Consider the following 23072-nt stretch of genomic DNA (forward strand, 5'->3'; position numbering starts at 1 on the left):
TTAGGTTTCTGGGGTTAAAGAATGATTTCAGATAACAACAACCCTCATGCTATTGAAGATTTGAAACATGTGACAGTGGCAGGTGACTGTGGGAGACTAGTCTGGCCTGTTCTCCACTGTACACCAGCTCCCAGGCTGCTGACACAGGACCAACAGCAACAGTCTCTCCCACATGATCACAGTTCAGACAGGAAGGACAGGATGCCCGCTGCTTCAGCAAACAGATGTGGGATGCTGAATATCAATAATCTGCATTCATTTGGTCGAATGAGCTAATAGATATGTTCCAGCTTATGGGACGGTTGACAGAGCAGCCAATAGTTATTAACAACCACATAACAATACAATGTGCATGAAGGAGTTCAGATACATTCTATACAGGGATCAGGAGATCTCTGGGATCCTACTGGTAACAGTCACGTTGTGTTTGGTTGGCAAAAATGACTCTAAAATCAGCCAGACTTTTGATTTGTTAGAAATGAGATGCCTCAATGTGTCACTCAATATGTGCATTTTATGTCTCATTTAAAATGCTGACAATGCATCAAACACTGATCAGTATTGCACACTATCCCACACTATCCCATAAACTATAGGCCCTGTCCTTGCTACACACTACACTATAGTCCGCTGTAACATCATGAAGAGGGTCTAGTTGAAAACTTGCAGAATGGGGTGAGTGTTCTTTGAATATGGCTGAAGCTGTTTTGCAGTTTAACCTGACAGCCTACAGTGAGTTATTATGCAACAACTTCATGAAACTTTACACAAAATAACCCGAGGCTACCATGATTGATAGAAGATAAAGTTTGTTTAAAGGTACGGGTGCCTTTCTGAGCCATTTAAAAGAGAAAAAACGTGCTTTGCATCAGATCATCAGAGATAATCATTTCTGCAGAGAAGCGCCAGATATTTTCTGTCCCGTGACATGACTTCAGTAACTTTGTGGATGTTTTCTGGAATGATTTTGGATTATTTCTCTCATCTCTCAAGTGGCTGCATCTTGTTTTTTCTTGCATACAAATATATTGTTGTTAACAAAAACTAACAAAAACAAAATAATGAAAACTAGGTCTGAAAAGCATGTTTTTAATTGAAATGAAGATAAAAATGGGGCTGTCCAAAAACTGATGACTGAAACTATATTATGAGTTCACAAAACTAACTAAAATAAACTAAAATTATAGAGAAAATGTCTTTAGTTTTCATCTTTGTCAATTCATTTCATACATAAGCCGAGTGTTTTGGGTGAATATGATTTGATCATTCATTTTTACCCAGCACATCTCACGTCAGAAGCAGAATTACACACATTTTGCAGTTGAGTCTGCAGCTTGTGTTGTTGACATTTTTGTGCCCATATCTACATTTACTATTGTTGCTGTTGCTGTCCAGTTGAATTTTTCTGGTTAAAGACACAAAACCCACTGACTGACAAACGTCTTTTATAGTTTTCTGTTGGTGTGATGTGGTGTTGAGTTTTTATTACACAATACATTTTCTGATCTTTTGGCATCTTGCCCTGGCAAATATTACATTTTTAAAAAATTACAAAAAATATTACAATATTACACATGTATTACAAAAAAAGACTAAAACAAATTTTAAAACTGAACTATTATCCAAAAAAAAAAAAAACTATACTAGCAAACCCACTTAAAAAACTAATTAAAACTAAACTGAAATTAAACCCTAATAAAAACTGCAAAACTACTGTATGATGACCTTGCTTGCACATCATTGAGCAAGCTCTTTGAGGCACTCGTGATGTCGCACACGCTTTGTGAGACGCTTCCTGCCACATGAAGCTCCAGGGTCCTCTGCATGTCTGATGGCCTGAATCACTCGTATGTGCCTTTTGTTGCTAGTCTTGTAATTCCCACACTATATTAATTTGCATTTTGCTTGACAACTGTCAGTGTACAGAAAATAAAACACATTTTTAATAACAGTTAAGCATTAATTTGTGCTATAACAATGATGGCAATAACAATAACAGCGATACATAAGCGATACATAATGAATAACATCACTATGTCATTCTGAAGCATTTTAATGAACATGATACATCTGAAAGGTCAAAGAACGGGGCCTCTTGGCAATATTACATGTAAGCTCTACATGCACAATTTGAAGACAGAAGTACACACACACACACACACACACACACACACACACACAAAGTGGCAGGGTAGTGGTTAGATAGTAAAAATGCTGTCACCATACGCTGTAAATTCCCTGTACTTCCTCAGAAAGACACTTCCTCCTCTGGTTGCTGCATTTTGTGACGACAGCATTTAGTCTGAAGAGGACTGGCTGGCGGCGGTGAGGTCACAGCTGGGAGATTTCCCAACACGGTGACTCAGGAGTGAGAAATTAACCTGTGAAATAACAACCTTCCTCTTCAGTGCCTGGCCTGACATGTAAGCAGCACAGGGGCCTCTATAAGGAGGATTAAAGTGACTAAAGGGCAAGTAGTCTCATTTCCTATAGCATAAATATGAGTATGAGTGTGTGTGCACATGCATATACACAAGCATGGTTCCTGCAGTGGGCCTCAGGGATGCTCGGGATCCTGGAAGGGGTTCCCAGCAAAAAGGGAAATGGTTTAATTCACTATTGTTTCACTTACCATAACAGTACAATAAAAGATTATATAAGAATGGTTCTTTATTTTATCATCGCCCTCCCAGCTGCCATCCCACCATCTGAAGTACAGGCAGTTACGTATTTATGTAATAAGCCAAATCTAAAAGCAAAATGTTTCAGATAAGATAAGCCTTTATTAGTCACAAATGATGAGAGTAAGCAGGCTAAGCTTCTCAAACGTGACATCTCTTGTGTCTACTTGGACAGCCTTGATGTGAAATTTGGGGAACCCATAGTAACTGAGAACGCTGCTAAACAATAGTCTGTTATCTAATTGTGGATTCAATATGACTCAACACTTCATTGTGTGTGTTGTGTGTGTGTGTGTGTGTGTGTGTGTGAGATGGAGGAAGTTTAAAGGGAAAGAGGGAGAGAGTGGGACAGAGTCTTGAAGAGGCAGAGGTGGAAGAAACAAGAGCGTGAAGGAAAAGACGGAGAAGGAGAGCAGGAGAGGCAGAGTAGAGGGAGGGTGGGAGTTGAATATTTTTTAATGAATGAATGAGGAGAAAAGAACATCACACCAGGTGTGTGTGAGTGTGTGTGATCATGTGTGGTGGATCAGACCATGTGACTCACCTGTGAGTAAGGCAGAACTCACAACACCTTGTCTAGACTTTACGAGCACACACACACACACACACACACACACACACACACACACACACAAATGACCTGAAGTAGGATGGCATGTTCCAGAACACGCTGGAAAGTAATAAGTAACTGGGACTCATACAGTCCAAGCAGAAAGTGACATTCACTTTAAAGTGATATGAAAGTGCCAGTGTTTTCAAAGTCCAACCAGGAATGACACGTGCTGGAAACTTCCTCTTAATAACATCTGGGCTGAGGATTAATAGATGTGTAAGAATCATTTCACGTGAAAGTGAGACTTAAAGACTTAAGAGACATTTCATCACAAAATGTGTCTTGTCAAAGGTAAAAAATATCACTGGATGATCACTGATCAATACTTAAAAAGCATCTGTACTATTTTGTAAGATTTGACATAGCTAATGACTGCATATGTATATTAAACACGGATTGGTTCCAGTTTTTTTTTTTCTTTTTCATTTTCTGTTCTTTTTTTTTTAAAGTACATTTTCTATTTTCTCTTTGCTTTCTTTAAAATGGGGCCTAGCACATTAGGGGTTAAAACTACCCTTGCCACCTCTGGAGACTTTCCAACTGTTTCAGTACTATTCCATAATGACTTTCTTTCACATCAGCAATACATTTGTAGAGGCTGGAGGTTTGTTTTAAACCATCATTAAACCAGCCCTGAAGCCCATGGTCAACATAATCTCTCAGACCTGCCCTGCCCATCTATGAAAAGAACCTATAAATGATTATACGCTCTAATTTATCAAATAAAAAGCACCGTACTCATTATAAAAGACTGTAAGAAGTGAATAACCTGCAAGAGTCCATTAGTTCAACACTTTGAACAGTAATGAACAGAAATTCCTGGATCCATGCCCTGATTGTCAGAGTCCATTGTTTAGAAAGCCCATAAGCCCCTGCAGAGGAAAAAGCTGCTGTCAAATATATAATTAAGCAATAAATAAGACAAATACTTACAGCATTCTAACTGCCCCCTTCTACACTCAAGACTGGTTGCATTTTTTGTATCAAGGTCTAATTCAGTCTTGTGTTTTAAATCACTTATTAAATATACTAATATCAACTTTGCCTCCTTTTTTTAAACCTTGGTTATTATTTTCTGCATTGTGTTCAATTTCAGGAACTTTCTTCATTTTTAAATAAGCAGTCCTTTGGCCTTAAACGTAAATAACCCTTACTCACTCGATTTAACCATTTTAGTTCGTCACTGCTTATTTCACAGACTCCTCTATTTGTGTTCTCATATTCTACATTATTTTGCCCTGCTGAATCATATCACGTTTGTCACAGTGGCCATTGCATTTCTACACAAGTTTATCTTATCTTGTTATCTGTCTGCTGTTTGTATCCTCTTACATCCTTCACTGTTTTCCAATGTATTTGATGCCTTCTTGCAAACCACACGTCATAGATAAGAGGAACATACACAACAAAGTGCAGCATTAGTGGTGGTGGTATTATTATTCACAGCAGCACATAAATGCCAACCTAGTAGTAATAGCAATAATAAACAAAATATTTCACCTCTCTTATTGTTACTGTCCTCACAGGTTATTCTGCACTTTATGATGATGATGATGATGATGATGATGATGATGATGATGATGAGTAGTGATAGTAGTAATATTAGATAAGTTTTGCTGGCCCAGAAAGTTTGCTCATACAATGAATTCAGCTAATTCAGATGCTTCTGTACGTTGCATAAGGCATAAAACCATTTACAAATAAATATGATTTTAAAGAAAGTTTATTGCTCCCCTGTCAGAGGATGTTCAGGACAGTCGGTCCTACGTGACGGGGTTCAGGTTTTCCCCCTCTCCTCTCTCCTCACCGACTGCAATGCCCGGACATGTTGCGTGAGAGAGCCCCGCCCACACGTGAGCCAGCTCAGCTGATGCAACCCGCCCGCCCCTATAAAGCAACCCCGCACGGCACAGCGAGCACTCACCCGGCTTTCTACATGGAGAAGATACAGACAAAACGCGTAGGAGAGCGACTGGAGGGACTCAACAAAGAATCAGGATGGTCTATACCACGGCTCTGCTTTTCGGACACGGACTGCCCGTCTCCTCGGAGGACGAAAGTGTCGCTGACATGATAGGAAAGTACTTCTCCCAGCTCACGGCGCCGGCACAGAAGAGAAGCTGTGCCCGGCGGGGGAGCGTCGACAGCTGCGATGAGATGGACAAGAGCTTGCCGAGTAAGTGACTTGAAAAGTCTGGATAACGCTGTTTTTTTTTTTTTGTTTGTTTGTTTGTTTGTTTTTTTTTTCTTGTTTTGTTTTTTAACATTAACTTCAGTGATTTTAGTGAAGCCCTTTCCTCTATTCCACTTATCTGATTGGCTGCGATGCCCTTGAAACTCTTGAAACTTACGCCTAATTACACACCTGTAACCGTATTAGTCAATATTGCTATTTAATCTGAATGCCCTAACAGAGAGCCATCACTATAATCATGTCGGTGCTGGAACTCTATATATTTTTCGGCGGACAGGCTGTTTTTGTACAAAGTATCTTCTGAGAGCAACAAAGTGTCTGATGTAACTGAGCCCAGGCTTAGATCAGCTCTGCCCTCTTCCTCTGTCAAAGCTGCGGAGCCAGAATATTTTTATGACTATCGGATTTCAGTGTCTTATTGCAAAACATGCTAGACTGAATAGTATAATGCCTGGCTGATATAGGTCGAGGGTCAAATAACCTAAATAGGCATTTGTTACATGGAGTGACGTAGCGTTAGCACTATGTGAAAGAGGAGCTCATTATAAGGCAAACACAATATGAACACGAATCAGCAATTGTCTCTTCATGAAAACATGACTTTGTATGTAGGTTTATCCTCTGGTTTTTAAACAGGTACGGCTACACACCTGATGCAATGTCCCTAAAGGTTGCTGGTTTGTGTCAACAGGTGCCGACTTGGACTCTGGCTTGGAGTATGAAGAGAGGCTCCTCCAGCAGGACCTGACCCGGCTGATAGAGCGCTGTCTCTCCGAGGCCAAGGCCTCCCTTCTCCGCTGCCAGGTGCTGCTGCTGCCCCGCCAGATGTCCGCCAGAGTCGGCCGGGACGTGGTGCGCTCCTCGGCCGACGAGCCGTGCGGGCTCCGGGGCGCCTCCATCAAGGTGTACCTGGAGGGTAAAGACGGGCTGAAGTCTCTGGGCAGCGTCTCTCCTGACCCCAGCGTCACCCCGACCTTCGAGCTCTCCGTCGTCTTCAAGGCGGACGACGACGGCTGGCCGCCATTCAAGCACATCTTCGGCACCGACAAGGTGTTGAAGCTGAGACCGGAGTACCGGCTGGTGAAGAGGAAGCTCTACTCGTCCGCCAGCCCCGTCATTCACGACTTCCACTAGGGCTGGATTTAAAGTCTAATTTTCCACAGGGAAGTTAAGAGACTCTCAATGTTCCACCCGAAGCCCTGGTTTTCCTTAAGTTAAATGACACAAAAGTTGGAATGCACTGAAACAGACTGGAATGTTTGACCAATTTTTTTTTAGTTTAGTTCAATGGCGATGAATGGCTTATTTCTTGTATGAATGAGAAACATGTGGCATGAAGTCAAACTGATTCTTTTTCTACACACTGTAACCAACATGCCCAGCTGTTTGTACAGAAGTAGGTTGTTGAAAGTTAATAATGTAAACCAGGAAGACTTCTTTCCAGGTGAGCTGGTCTCACTCATGTCTGGTGCACTGTACTTTTTTATTATTATTATTTATAGAATATAAAATAAAAAAACATTTGCACATTACTCTCTTGTCTTGTGAATGCAGTTGTACATTCAACTTAAGTCTACTGTAGCAGTATTGCCACTTTCCAGATCACAGTCCACAGGTGTTCACAGGTGAACCATTAAAACAGGCCATTCTGGGGAGCTGTAATCGCTAGCTTTTTTTTTTTTTTTTTTTTTTTGCACATTTTAAAAACCTACTCAAATAATTTACATTGCCTAATTTACAGTCAAGGGAATGTATTACAAGTTTGTTCCATGTTCAAGAACGACAGTCACTAAGCCACTGATATGCAATTTATGTATTAATTTACAAAAAACCCTCAGATGACAACTGATCCTTTGGCCACTGGATGAATGAATACTTAAAGGGATATGTTCCACTCTAATTCATCACTTTAAACTGACATGAATGAGAATGCAGTGATCCAGGGCATTTAACCAAGAGACTACACATCAATTAAGCAATTCTGATCAGAATGATAATGAACAAATAATCTTTTATTAAACAAATGTACAACAGAACACATGATACATACTTCATCGGCTACGCCAACACAAATTTTTACACATGGTCCATCACTCGGGCACAAAACTTCTTTCTGTACTCCCATCTAACACTACACAAACATGATTCTTACACTGCCTATTTTCCATAGTCTGGCTACACTCTACAGAGAGGGACGCATCAATAATTTCAATACCAACCCAACTGACCAAAACTGAGTACCACTCTGATGCTTTACAGAACAGTAAAGACTTGCTTAACCATTGGTTTGGAAAAAATGGCCCAAATAATTATTTTTTCAGTCCTTTCATTTGCGAAAAAAAGCAGAAAATCAAGCTGCTTTAATTACTGACAAACATGACGCATAGTATCAGTTTAGTACTGGTGATATCCTGACACCAACAGCCTGCTTCAGCCTGATACCAGTTCCAGTGCATCCCTAATTCAACATCAGCATCTTTCCAGTACGTAGCACATCTGAACATGGTCAAATCTGGAAAAAAACAAAACAAAACAAAACACTACTGCCCTATTCTTTCTGTGCATATCATTCCAAATAAAACTTTGCTGATAAAAATATTCTCGGCCTCTGTCTTCCTGCTCAATAGTCACTGTACCATCTTACCAGGGAGGACTGGAGAACAACAAACTACTTTTCGCTGGTGAAAATGACACTTGGGGAAAGTGATGTACTGGCTTGTTTTGCCTGGAGTGGAAACCAGCAGCGGTGCACATTAACCAATCAGATGACCGGGAGGAGAAGAGGCTCAATGCAGCTCTCTAAGACACACCAACGGACACACGCACACACACACACACTTTTGTTGAAGAATATGCTTGTATACATTCATACAGACATACACACGCTAGAGAGTGCACCGTCACCTTCATAAAACAACCAGAGTGCCCAGTAAATAATCGGCTCCCCATTATCTGACCCCGAGTCGCTCTCTTTTTCTCCCTTTAAGGATTGTGCTCTTTGAAATCTCTATTTCTTCATCTTGAGGTCAGCTTCCATGGCGCTGCGTCGACCTCTGGTGCCTCCATCCTGCAGCAGAGAGACAGAGAAACAGAGAGAGAGAGGGAAAGAGAGAGAGGAAAAACAGAGAGAAAGCAAGAAAGAGGGAGAGGGAGTTGACATCAGGATGGAAAGAGGTCAGAGGACAGTTGGACAGCGTGAAGGAAGGCCCTGTGGCGAGCCTCCCCATGCGATCGAGCCCCGCACAAAAACACAGCACAGTCCACCTCGGAAGGCTTCCTCCCCAAATGAAGAACGGAAATAATAAACGATGATGGTTGATCGAAAGGAAGGATACAAACCAAAAAAAAAAGGGAGAAAAGAAATTAGACTGCCAAAGACATGCAGAGAAAGAACGACGTTGCACGAACGAACAATCGCACGAAAACAGAAAAACACGGGAAACCAGCATGGGGGTCATTAACCGAAGGTCGACTGAAGCTTGGGTGATGAAAGGTTATTGAAGTGTGTATTTGTGTTTATATGGTGAGAATATGGTGTCTGAGTGAGTATACGGAACTTAAAGTTTATGAGGGTGATACGGGCAGTGTGTTTCAAAGTGTATGTGTGTGTGTGTGTAATAATGAAATAAAGGATGAGAGAGAGAGAGAGAGAGAGAGAGGGAGCTTCCTGTTTCTGTCCACCTTACAAATCTATATAACAAGGAGCTGGGCTGGGTACTGAGGGATGTCAGTCAGCACTCTACAGTGCCTCTAAAGATAAAAATATGCAGTTCATCCAAAATATAAAATTGGGTTTTTTAATGGTTTATCGTCTTTAATACAATCATCTGAGTTCTGAGTAACTTAATGCACAATGTTAACCTGAGAACAGAAAATTGCGTCCTGTTCAATTGCAAACAAATGCTTTAAAGGGTTAGTACTGCTCACAAAGCTCTAAACATTTTATATTTAAGCCACTCAGTAGTTATAATAGTTGTGACAGGGTCCTAATTCTGACTATTTTGATCACTCCAACGTTGTATCTTCCTTTATTCCTGCTGTAAAAGGAAAGACGAATACATAACGAGAAAAACTATCAAGTGAACTGAAATGAGCTTTTGTTAGCATGTAAGCTATTTATTACATAATGAATTGCTGCTTAATTTGAAGCAACGCCCAGCCCTAATATAGAGGACCATAATTACTTGAATGAAACTGAATTATTTTTGAATGTTTATAACACTATTACTGATAATGCTAATAATACTAGCCATTTGCTAATGCGTATAATATTACCCTCAATAAATAATAATGTGCTTTGCCAGCACAGGCTCCTTTGTAGCCATGCTAACGAAGCATATTTCTATTGAGAAAGAGAGAAAGAAAGATGATGACAGATATAGACAGGTGTGCTTTTAGTGTGTTTACATAGTGTGTGTGTGTGTGTGTGTGTGGCTGAGTGTGTGTTGAGACTGGAGTGTGCGTAGCGTAGCCTGGGTTCTGGTGAAATCTGAGGGAGAACCTGAATACTTACAAAGAGAGAGAGAAGGAAAGCAGGAGAGGCCATTGGGACACTGTCCTGTAGGAGGACAAACATTAGAGTGAGAAAATAGAGAGAAAATATACACAGACACACACACACACACACACATGTGCGTGAGCAAGCAAGTTTCATACATGTCTGCGTCACACAAGAGCACGCAAAGAAACGAGCACCCGATGTGCCCTCTGAGCGCCACATACAAGGCAGAGCGACACATTACAAAACATTACACACACACACACACACACACACACACACACACACACACACACACACACACTCACACACTCACACAGTGAAGAGAGATTCATTTACAGACAGCCACACAGAGACAAACACCAAGTCGCAAACACAGACATACACAAGCAAGAAGGCACGCTCACTTACACAAGCACAAAGTGAGGAAGACACATTATAAACTCTATACCAGGGTTCCCATCGTGGCACGAGTGCAAAAGTCCACGACTTTTCCATGACTTTGCAGAAAACGGACGCTTCTGTGACCTAAAAATAGTATTTCTTCCTGGTGTTGCTTTTCTGGCTCTGGAAAGTTTTAAAAAAAGACTGTCTGGTTTCCAAGACATTTGGGCGTTCTGTGGAAAATAGCTGAAAACCGATATACAAGATGTAACAAATGCACGAAAAAAAATGGTCAAATATATTCTGCTGTGCTCTCATAAAGTGACCCTTGAGTAAAATTCCCTGGCTTCTCCAGAGAGCTGATCAAGTTCCTTGACTTTCCCTGTCTGCAATGCATCTCTCAAAATCCCATGCTGCTTCAGAAATGTCATGACCAGTGGGAACTCTGCTGCACATACAATCAGGCGCCCACATGGACACAGTAAGTCAGATAAGTGCACAAAGAGACACACAGGGAATCAAGACAGATGAGTCACTCTGAGACAACTGGGTAAAAGAAAAGTAAGGAAATCAGCTGTGAACTTATTCAGAGACAGAAAGTCAGTCAGATGGCAGCAGACATACAGTCGGTTACAGGAGGATGCAGACAAGAGACAGAAAGTCAGACAAACAGCAACAGGAGAGATGTAGCCGGCATGCAGGACTCGACTTGGCTGAGAAGTCAAAGCCAGGAATTATTGCTCCGGTTAACAGCAGCTTACAACGGGCTGAGACGGCAGGAGGCTGCTGCACAGGAGGGGATGTGACTGGAGGGGGGCCGTGTATTAAATAACACAAATTTGTGAGACGGCACGTATGCGCGCAAACGCCCACGTGTGTATGTGTGTAAATAAATAATTGGTTTTGTTTAGGTTTGCCCACTGGTCAACTTACCCACCAAGTGATGCGAACATAAGATGCTAAAATCATCCCTGTGTCCCTGGTAAATAACTGGAGCCAGTTCTCCATGCTAACACTTGTGTGACACCGTGATATTATTTCAGGGTACACAGTAGTTGGGTGTTATTGGAGGAAAGAGGTGTAGGAAACCAGTTGCCAACACTCTCCTTTGTTCCTGTAGTTTGATGTAATATATTGTACAATCTATTTATGTTGAGTGATGTGACAAAACACAGAACTGTGTCCAACAACAGAGCAAAACTTTATCTGAGCTGAAGTGCAGAAAACTGTAGCTTATAGACGGACAAGGCAGCACCTCCCAGACATGAGCAGTAAATTAGGTAAATTAAGAGACTGAGGTTGTAAATGGTTGCGACTGAATGCATGCGTGCACTGTTTGGCAATGAGGCATTACAGTAACGTGATTATTTCTTTCAGTACAGTAACTTGCAGTGTAACGAATAACAATTTCAATTTCAGTAATACTAGTACAAATAGCACAAACTTATTTTACAGCGGCAGGTTACATAACATACATGTGGATGATACAGTTACTTTCAGCTGCTGGAAATAATCCAAATACTTTGAACTTGTTGATGAAGTTTCAATCACTACTAAAAAAAAAAAAATTACAGCAGTGAAGCCACAGTTTATCTACGATTCTGTAGACTGAGCTGTAGATTATTTTAGGTTTTTTTTATTTTATATATTTATATTTTCATTACCATAAAATTATTGAAAAGCATTCTTCAACAACCATGGAGAACAGATGGTGATGTTTAAAGTGTTGTACATTGAATAATCAGTAAAGGGGAGTAATGTAAGATATGTGTCCATCATTTCTCATGGCTGTTGTGGATCTTGATTTTGAAGCAACGGTTAAAATGAAATGATAGCAGTTAGTGGTGGACAACACAAAACCAGGCTAATACTATGTAGATTACATCAGATGTTTTGTCAGGGATAGCAGAAAGTGATGTAACAAGTAATGTAATAAATTACTTTTCCTGTTGAGGAATTAATAAAGTGAGTCTTTTTTAAATGGAGTAACAATTAATGAGTAATATTACTTTTCAGTTTATACACCATTAGTTTACAGAATTCAGAATAAAGTACCGTAGTAATGAAATTAGGTAATCCAGCATTATTTCTTTTGTTTTCTGAACACTTACAAAACCAGCCAAAGTTATAACTGTAAATCATGTTTTTCTAATCATATGAACTCATATGAACTGGCTCAATGCCTATTGCACACCTGTCTGGCCAGGAATGGGGTTTCCTCTCTCTGTGCCTCTTCTCAAGATTTCCTCCATTTTTTCCCCAGTTCAGCTGGGTTTTTCGGGGAGGTTTTTTTTTTCCCTTGCCCCCGATCAGCATTAACTCAGGGGGTGTCGTCCTGTTTGTTGTAAACATGTGGACATGTAGAGGCCTCTGAGATTGTAAACAGTGATACTGGGCTATTAATAAACATGAACTTGAATTGTCCCACAACAGCTGGTGTCCCAGAGTAACTATTGGCTTATCTATTTTTTCCACTGTTGGACACTTTAAACTTCAATGTTTAAAATATTTTTTACAGATTTCTCTATATTTACAGATTTTCTTCTTAAGAAAAGAACTGAAAAGAATGGGCACATTGCACAAAAAATAAACTACAGTATTATGGTAAGCAGAACTGAACCTGTCGGAAACAGATAACTAACTAATTTCTAAAACAAATTAAATGCTGGCTGACCAAAACATTGCAGTTTTAGTCTAGTCATAAAAATTGTGTGAAAATGCAACAAAAAGAAATAATATAGGTTACTGTCGGCAATATAAAACACATTAAGCTTTTTAAACAGTCTTGTTTTTAATGGTCTAACTAAATGGTATGAGCTGTTTTATCCAAGATGGCTGTCTCGTATTTGTCATTTGGGCTGAATCCAAAATATTCCCAGTGGGGCGCAGACATGTTTTTTGGTTTTAAAATTGATTCTTGTTTGCTCATCAGCTTTCTTTTACAACTGCTGCTGGGCCTTTTACTGATCAGTGGCTGCTTCTGCACGCACATCACTGACATCTAGTGGCAGGAGTGGTGCGCTACATGATACCACCTTAGCAGTTTTAGCTGGCAGCTTTAGAAATTCACAAAGCATTTTTGATGGTATTGAAAATTATACTGCTGAAATTTCAATTTCAATAGGGTATGGCTTATTAATACCCAATCAGCCTTGCAAAACGCAATGCTTTCATTTGCTGTGCTGTGACGTTTCCCAGTCATCCACTACCAGTTTCCCATCATCCACTACCTTCACCTCCCATGGAAAAGGGAACTAATCCCTGGTAACTCAGACGGTGTGTTATTTTTGTATAACCTTTTGTCTAAATATTTGCAATGTCCAATGCAAAATGGATGCTCTAACATGAAGGACTGCCATTTAGTTTTTGAGCCGCAACAAATTATCTTCTCACTTTGAGCTTGCATGGAGTTTGCATGAACCAGATTCAATGATTTATTGGGGACACATGAATGATTTTGTTGTCTATGTGCTTAACAACAAGACTGACCTATGATCCAATTCCAAAAAAAACTTCCAAAAAAACTTTGGATTCCTTTATGGGAAAATCCATGGTAAAATAAAGATGTCCATGATCCGACGCAGGTTTAGTCAAGATTTGTGTGCATGAGCAAGTCTGTCTCACACAGGATGAAATAAAGCAACAGCACAACTACCATTTTTGTGGATATCATTTGCTTCAGTCAATAATGCACAGTATCAGCCAATACTGTCTTGGTATAAAGCATGTAATCTATGACGTCAGCAAGCCATACTGCTGGAAGGTCCTCTCCTAATCATGAATATGAGTCTGACTTGGTATGTACACATAGAATCTTGACGTTCTGTTGTGCCCTTTCAAAGAAATTTGTTGCTTTTCTGAAGTCACAAGAACTACTTAAGACTGTTGGATTTCTGGTTGATGATGGCAATTGGAAAAATCTGGATTGTACTCTTAACCATAATAAAAGCTCCAGGGCATGAAACGTCAGTAAATGACAAGTAACTACAGAGAATGTGTGGTGTTGTGGTGAAACTGGAAATGAAAAACAGGTTTTATCCATGCGCTGTTCCGAGTATTTGTCCTTTACCGAAAACTTTCCCCACCTGTAAATAACCAAATTAATTTGCCACAGTTTCACGGACTTTCCAAATATACACAAGGAAGCCTGACTTCACCCCCACCCACCCATTCCAACCACCCCACACACCTTCTCGGCCGGCTCGCCTGGCTTGCGGTTTCCCTCCCTGCCACGGAGGCTCTTGGTGGAGATGGCGCTCTCTGAGGTCTGCATGATGAGCTGGGTGGCCAGGAACTGCTGAACATGCTCCAGGACATCCCGCTGCATCTCCAGTGCCATGTGATAGACGTCGTGGTCTGACGAGTTGTACATGACGGCGTTCTGAAACATCAGCATGATGTCACGCTGGAACTCGGCCGTCGTGCGGATCACGCCTGACTCGATGTTCTTCTTGATGGCAGACAGGTCCATGGGTCTGGGGTGGGGAGAGGGCAGGGACATTACAGTCTGTACAGGCAGCCTACTCTGCCTAAAGGAAATGACACCTGTGTCTCCTTCATGACCACATGCTGAAGTGGAGAACTTTGGTACAGCAGGTTAACATGTATTTTCTGACGCTTTAAAGGGGCCTGTACAAGATATTAATCTACAACATGAGCAGGAGATTCTCTAGAGGTCTTAGAGAGAAGAAATTCCTTTTAATACCACGAGGATATCCAAAAATTAATGACAACGCTGGCTAGTAGCATTTCAAGTTTGCTTTGTCTGAAACTACCCTTCACTAGATGAAGAAACGAATATTGCAAATTAAGTGTGTGTGTGTGTGTGTGTGTGTGTGTGTGTGTGTGTGTGCGCGTTCCAACCTGTGCACAATGCTGTGGTAACCAGGGGCGATGTCGTCTGACACGGGCTGGAGAAAGACACTGGCATACCTGAAACACACAGGACAGCAGCAACAGTGAGACACTCACAGCCGAGGGGGTATCCTTGTATGACCAGGTGTGAGCACTGTGGTTCCCTCCAGGTTTATTAATATAATTTCTCTAATAGTTTGGTTTACACTACAGTTGGCTGAGGTGAGGAACAGCTAAAAAACACAATGAAATGCAATGAATGTGTGAAACAACTAGTCTGAAACTAACATTCTGCTGTATTTGTCAAATTCCTTACTATTCTCTGACCGAAAGAATTTATGAGGTTTGCTAACCTTTGCTCTCTGCTAACATATAAAAGTGCCATTAACACTGATCATTGGCTCCATTTGATGAAAAATCACCTGCCATTTCATCGCAAACACCAGCTAATAGTTTTATCAAGCTGGCTGTCTAGTGACATTAAAACTGATGCACTGATTGGCTGATGAGGTTGAGGTAAAAACAAGCGCTCACCTATGGTTGGCTGCAGCTCTCCACACAAGCATGATGGCTTTCTTCCAGATCTTCTGGGCCTGCACCGCCTCCTGGTCCTCTCCACATGTAGAGCTAACACAGAGAAAAGGGGGTGGGGTGGGGTGGGGAGAGGACACAGGAGGTGTGGAGGCATGAGGGACAGAACAATGACGAGGAGCGTTTCAGGCCCAGATGAAACAAAAAGGGGAAGCAGGAGAGAAACCACGAGTGTGAGAGAGCCAGAAATAGAAAGAAGTCAGAAAGAATCCTTTTGCTTCAGCAGCCACAGAGTGCTTAGCTCAGGGAAATCCAAATCTGACTCAGAGGTCACAACCATAATATCCCTGACCAACGCCTATTATGCTTTATCTGGATTTAAATCAGAATGTTTTTTTGCAGTGAGTCATTTCAGCATTTGGCTTCTGGGCAGTAGTAAAAACCCCAGTTTAAAAAAAAGTGTCATACTTTTTAATATAACTATGATTAGCTGCAGGGAGGAACACAACTGGACACTCACAACTGAGAAGAAGAGGCGGGGCTGCTGGCCAGCGAATCAGCTGTGGTGTAGCGGTGGGAGGCGGAGCCATAGCCGTCCTCGCTCTCACTGGCTGCCCGCTCCACTTCTGACAGGTAGGGACCCTCCCCCTCTCCACACTCCTCCTTTAGCTCCATCCCTTCTTCTGGGTCACCCTCACTTCCCGCCTCTTCCTCCTTCACCTCCTGATGCAAGAACACACACACAGATAGTAAAATGTTGCCCATCTGACTGTATTTTAATGTGTGTGTGTGTGTGTGTGTGTGTGTGTGTGTGTGTGTGTGTACAAAAGTCATACCTTAGACTCTTTTCCTGACACAGAGCTGTCCTCAGAATCTGTGGGCCAAAATGAGAAGGGCATTAGAAAACACATGAGCAGGATTTCCGTGTGTGTGTGTGTGTGTGTGTGTGTGTGTGTGTGTGTGTGTATGCATGCTGTTCACCTAGGCAAGGTGGATTGGGTTCAGGATGGCTCCATTCCTCCACTTCACTCTTCACCGTTCCTTCGGTGCCTTCCTTACCCACTGTCCCCTCTTCTGTGACTTCACTTCCTGTTGCACCATCATCAGAGGTGACAGAGGAAGTGACATCACTGCCTGCCACCTCAGGTGCCTCACAGTTCCCCTTGAGCTGCTCTTCCCTCTTTGTCTCTGGCTGACTCTGTGTCTCCAGGCCAGCAGGGGTCGGGGCTGGAGTTGCAGTCGTATCCTGGGTCTCCTGCAGGGGCTCGGGGTCTGGGACTGTGGGTGCCGGCTCTGAGGTCTTCAGCTCCTGGGTCTCCCAGGGGCCCGGAAGTGGGTGTCCTCCTGAAACAGCCTCCTCACAAAGAGACAGGGCAGCTTCTACTGCTGCTGCATCCAAGGCCTCCACTGAGTCATCCACCTGGGGGTTGGGTGGAACAGAGAGAGACAGAGTACTAAGTACCAACTAATTAACATGGATGTTGTGGAAGTCTCCATTCATCTACAGTGAGTCCAGGAATCCTGCTGACCTTTGAAGGAATGACTCCTTGACTAATCAATATGGATCCATTCTTACAGAATCAATGCGTACCTTCTCTTCTATGATGGCAATAATGTCTCCCACAGTCTCTAGGTCCAACTCGTCTCCCATGTAAGACACGGCCACCAGGTCCTCTTCGACTAATCCTGTCTCCTCACTGAGTTCTGCCTTCACCGCGGCCTCTGCTTCGCCCTCTAAATACATAAACAAGGATAAACAAGAATAAACAGCCAATAAACACTTTCAGTGTGTCACCATAATCATAACTAATTACCAGACCTGAAACCAAATTTTCCTATCAACTGAAAATCAGAGAGTAGCAGTACTAGGCAAGTTGTAAGCTTGCAAACCCACCATCTAACAACACTAAGTGGAATGTCCACATATAAATATTTTATTAATTTGTAATCTACCACTTGACTGCATCATGTATGAGATATTTGAAAAATGACTGTTGCTGGTTTGACCGCAGCTCCTCCTGGCAGCATGTCAATGTGTCACTGACCAAGACACTCAACCCGACTCCTGATGAGCAGGTTTACATCTTGAATAGAAGCCTCCATCCGTATATTAATGTGTGTGCGAATGGGTGAATGTGAGTACAAAAGCAATGACATTTAGCTACAAAGCAAACTATCATTATTTAAATAAATAAATAAATAAATAAAATAAAACTTAGTAAAGTTTCATCCAAAGCCCCTCAGTGTTCCTGGACTACATTTATTTCCAGTTTGTGTGACTGAGCAGGACTGAACTGTGAAAGTGTGCTTTGCTTTACCTACTGAGCTATACAGCAGAAGTGGCTGTTTCCTGAAGAAACATCCCTTTGAGTCAAATCAGGCTTATATATAAATAAATCTGGTACTTGCCAAGTGAGGAGGTATGTGTGTGAATGCACATGTAACTATATTTACCTGTGGTGACCTCATGACCGGCTGGTAAGGGAGCGGCTGTGGTGGCAGTCTGCACTCCATTGGTGAGGCTTACAGTAGTGTCTCCCTCCGCTACCTGATATCAACAAATACAGGACATAATCAAGTGATATAGAAAGATCAGATGAGGAAAGCATGTTTCAAGTGGGTATAATGATCTGTATTACTTTGTATTATCTTATATTCTTGATTTTTCTGTAGTGTTGAATATTTAAACCCGAGACAAGCTGTCTCCTCACCATTCGAGGGCTAGCGGAGATGAGGCTGCCTTTTTTCAATAGTTCTGACAGGAGAGGGGAGGGTGGCGGTGTGGCCTTCTGACTGAGGAGCCTCTTCTGTGGGGAGTCATCAGCGAGAGCCGCCAGGCCTCCATCTTTAGGCCCTGGACCTGGAACGTCTGTTGCGGGCAGGAACCCTCCAACCCCCTGAGCCTACAGAGGTGCAGAATACTGTGTCAACATTTAATAGCAAATTTATTCTATTAGTGTTGGCAGCATTGTTGCTGTGGTATCCCGCCACTACTATGTGAATGTAAGTGACACGCTGGTGTTTGCATGAGTGTCCTCTTACAGTGGGGTGGGTGCTGGTGTCGTCAGAAGTAGCGCCCCCTGTGTCCATGGGTGGCGTGGCAACAGAGGAGTCAGTTTGGGAGTCAAGGCTGGGCGGGCTGGCACCCAGAGGAGAACGCACTGTTACACTGGGCAGACGCTTAGGAGTGTTTTTCACTGCCTGGCGAGCTGGAGAGGACAGAGGGAAGGATGGAAGGAAGGAAGGAAGGAAGAAAGAAAGCAGATTGATCTGTTAATTAAAAGCAATACAAGACTTTTAAAAAAAATCAGAGGAGAAATATGTGGCCTAAAATATATATAAGTTTTAACACAACAATATGTAATAGCATTTCCCTCCTAATCTTGGCACACCTGCAGAAACAAGCCCTTGTCGAAGCAGGTGACAGAAAGGGGATACCTCTGAACAGAAGCTGGAGTAAAGGATTCTGGTAATTGTAGGATTTGATGCAATGGACAGGGCAAGCTTTGATGGGGAGAAATGTGAAATATGATGGAGGAGCCAAATCAAATCACTATTTATTATGTGAAAATCAAGTTGTGAGACACTAAATGTAAGGATCAGTGGTTCCTGGCAATGAGATCAGTGTCAGAGAATGAGTCGCAAAGTTCTAAACATAAGACACAATGTCAGATTTCAGTGAATAATGCAATACTATTTTGTTTAATTTGAAACTGAGAGCAGTTTTCTTAATGGTTGTCTGCATCACTTAAAGATTATGATCAAGCCAGACTTCCAGGATTTTGTTTCTTAATTGACTCTTATCTGCCCCACTAAAGAGCCACTAGACCATTCTAACACTTCCTTCTCCCTTTGTAATTGTATGTAAGAATTAATTTCATGCTGCTGTGCTGGTTCACACTTTGACTCCAGAGCTTCAACTACTCCTCCCAAAAAGATCAAGGTACGAAGCTATATGTAAATGCTCATATAACCAAGGCAGTAGATAAACAGGGAAAATATTTAATAACTCATTGTTTAGACATTAGCGGTAAGCGGACAGAACCCACCCTGGTAGGCCGTCTCTGTGGCTTTCCTCTTCTGCTCTGCTTCCTCCTCATCCTGCTTCTTCTTTCTGTGGGGAATAAACATCATTTAACAACAATTTGGAAAGATGGTAGAGAGCACTGTTTGGCTGTTTTACAAATAGGGTTTCACTATTATTCTGACTTTAAAAAAAAAATTGTAGGTCAAGCATTAATTCTTCAGTGATAAAATTATTAATATCAGCAAAAAGAAAAAAAAAAAACAGACAGGTAAGGGACTTACAACAAGATGTCTGCCCACAGTTCCTTCAGCTGGGAGTCCATGTGACCCGTCTGAATTAGATCCACCTCCTTCTTCAACTTCCTGTGAAGCCAGAACGCATGGGAGGGGTCAAAGGTCATGTCTCACCATCTTCAGAGGTCTTCCCATATGAGTATGCCTACCTGTACTTCTCTTGTGTTTCTCGCAACAGTTTCTTCAGCTCCTCTATCCTCTCGGCGGTCAGCCTACGGACGATCACATCTTCAATGGTCTCGACGACTTCGCCCTTCTCACCACGCTTACGCCTGAAGCACAGGACACACACACACACATACACACACACACACACACTCTTAGACTCTGTGGCATATCTATTCTCAAAACGTGTATGTCACAGTAAAAACCTAAAACAACAACACATTATTACGACACTGAAAATATATAAGTGTGAGTGTGTTGTAATACTGACTTAGGGGCTTCAGTGGCTTCCAGCAGCTCAGAGTATTGTGAGGCACAGTGCTGTAGAAGACAGACAAGAACATCTGTTGTGCTGTCACGGTTTGAAAAGTGTCCACCACAATCAAAAATTACATCCAATTCTCACTGCTCAGTGGGTGAGAGAGAGTGAGACAGACAGACAGAGAAAGAGAGAGGAAGAGAGAGGGGTAACGTTGTGTAGTGCATTCCTTTGTCACCTTCTGTGAGAACCAGTCAGGTGGACGACCAGGCTCGGAGAAAGGCTTGATGGCTCTGCTTACAGACACCCTGGAAAAGAAATGAACCCGACAATGAATCCTGACTCACACTTTAAGAGAAGAGCGTTATATGAATTAATTTATGTAGGGACAACCAATGGGACACAGAGAGGGCCACTCCTGAGGGTGGTTATACAAAGTTATGATCAAATTTAACCAGAAAAGCCCAACTGAGATTAAAGCCTCTATGACATATGAACCAATATCATATGAACGATGATGCATTATATGGGGGACAAAAATAGCACGGGAGAATAAAAATGCCTGGGTGACTATTTTCATTCCAAGTTCAAGATTAAAGGCAAGTATCACTGTTTACAGTCTCAGAGGGCTTTACATACCCACACAGTGGTGTAGTCTACGTGATACGCAGGTATACGGCGTATACCCACTAGAAAAGGTCCCGCATTTCCGTATAACCACTTAAAAATGCGAAAAGATACGTATCAGTATGTTTTTTTTGACATAACGTTCATTTTCCCGTTCATAAAGTCGCCTTCTCTGTGTTACGAAGTGGGCTCTTTTTGACCATATTTCGGGGGAAACTACAGCTGGAGCTAACGTTAACGTTTCAGAAAGGGAGCCTGTGTGTGTGTGTGTGTGTGTGTGTGCGTGCGTGCGTGCGCATATGCATGTGCATGTGTGTGTGTGCGCGCGCGCATATGCGCGTGCATGTGTGCGCGCGCGTACATGTGCGCGCGCGTATACCCACTAGAATAAACTAGACTACACCACTGTACCCACAAGTTTACAACAAACAGCACGACACTCCCTCACTTAATCCCCATAGTGAGTGAGATAAAACTGTCCAAGAAACCCAGATGTAACAGGAAAAAAAGTGGAATAAATCTTGAGATGTCACTTTACCAGTTTTGGTCACCACTCCTCATGACAGAAGAGGCCAGGCACAGTTTCTCTCTGACTGACCAGGGCTCTGTCGGCCCCACGTTCAGTATCTTGTGTTCTGTGAAAGATAGTACATATTAATACATAGATAACAACAACAAAAAGGTTATTCTTGGAAATCCAGAGCCAATTATTGGCCAACCTAAGTTGAGAATAAGCTTATGTTCGACTGTCAAGGTATTTACATGCTTTTCACTTACCCAATATCATTGCTCAAACACTTATCAATTTAACTCCTCAAAAGTAACTTGAAGTATTTCAGTCTTTTCCTAACATCCCATCCACACACAGTATCCCCTCACTCACTGACACAGAAATATGGGGCAATTCCTATTCAGACATAATGACAAAATAAAACCTTGAGCTAAAATAATATAGAGAAACATTACTCCAACTATTTTTAAAGGGATGCACTTAGTTGCGAGGAGCTAAACTGACAGACTGCATGAAGTTCAGGGATATTATTTTTAATTTTCATTGCATAGTTTCCAGGGAATTATACTGTCAGGGGAATACGGGTGGTGGGTGAAATTAGGGATAGTTGAAAGATGTAAACAATTATGACCCCTTAGAATAAAAATGAACCTAATTAGATTGTTAAAATACAAATGGGTACACCATATCAATCAGCCCTTAATTATCCACAGAGAAATTCCAGGTTTAACATGGATAACATCACTGGGTCTTATTTGGTTAACGCTATCTGAGTTCTGATTTGGAGATTTGTCAAAAGGATTGATTGGCTTTCTCCGCAAAAAATCAAAATGACACATAATTTAAAATGAAAAACAAGATTTTAGCACAAAGCAGTGGCTACAGACACTTCACAAAGCTAGGTAAACACTTAAAGCCATTGGTGCTCGCTTGCTATGCTAATGTGTGTGTTTACGTTATTCAGCCAAGTTAGCTAGCTAGCTACTGGCTTCATGTTAGTGCTGTGTTGCTATAGGATAATATAGTTCATCTCTCGCTGCAGCTGAGCCACAAACACGGCTTTAGCCTACAATACAGCAGAACAAAGTCGTTCAAAAACATAGCTATGTGGACCAAACACATAAATTAATCATCTGATAGCAGCCCGGCGGCGTCAGTAAGCTAGCTCCTGTGAGGGGAACAAATTCATGAGACACACACAGCTACATGGTAAAATGCTTTTCGCAAGAAGTTAGTGGGTACACGAAATATAAAGTAACCCGTAATGTTTGGTGCTAGCTTAGTGTACAATTTTGCCATAATATCGTGAGTAAAACTGAGAAATTGTCAGAAAATGTTACTCACTCCCGATACCGCTCGCCATTTCTTTGTGACAAGGCCCAGTACGCAGCTTCCGCCGGAAAGATTTTAGGGGAACACACACAGTGAACCCAGA

General features: G+C 41.9%; 2 protein-coding genes across 2 annotated transcripts; one reads left to right on the plus strand and one right to left on the minus strand.

Moving 5' to 3' along the window:
- Positions 1-5205: 5205 nt before the first annotated feature.
- LOC115367040 (DNA damage-inducible transcript 4-like protein) lies at positions 5206-7020 on the plus strand. Its single transcript, XM_030062740.1, has 2 exons — positions 5206-5470; positions 6180-7020. Exons 1-2 carry the CDS (start codon positions 5293-5295, stop codon positions 6620-6622), a joined length of 621 nt encoding a protein of 206 aa, XP_029918600.1. The 5' UTR covers positions 5206-5292; the 3' UTR covers positions 6623-7020.
- A 459-nt stretch (positions 7021-7479) lies between these two features.
- On the minus strand, positions 7480-23048 carry brd8b (bromodomain containing 8b). The gene is made up of 18 exons (XM_030062734.1): positions 22982-23048; positions 21665-21761; positions 20738-20807; positions 20512-20561; positions 20225-20347; positions 20064-20144; positions 19805-19869; positions 18798-18964; positions 18467-18658; positions 18210-18303; positions 17347-17489; positions 16737-17175; positions 16592-16629; positions 16276-16478; positions 15759-15851; positions 15234-15302; positions 14560-14845; positions 7480-8555 (listed from the first exon to the last, which is right to left on the minus strand). The coding sequence occupies exons 1-18, from the start codon at positions 22998-23000 to the stop codon at positions 8496-8498; spliced, it is 2289 nt and encodes a 762-aa protein (XP_029918594.1). The 5' UTR covers positions 23001-23048; the 3' UTR covers positions 7480-8495.
- Positions 23049-23072: the final 24 nt, after the last annotated feature.

Source organism: Myripristis murdjan, chromosome 10 (genome assembly GCF_902150065.1).
Source record: "Myripristis murdjan chromosome 10, fMyrMur1.1, whole genome shotgun sequence".
In the NCBI taxonomy this organism is placed as follows: Eukaryota; Metazoa; Chordata; class Actinopteri; order Holocentriformes; family Holocentridae; genus Myripristis; species Myripristis murdjan.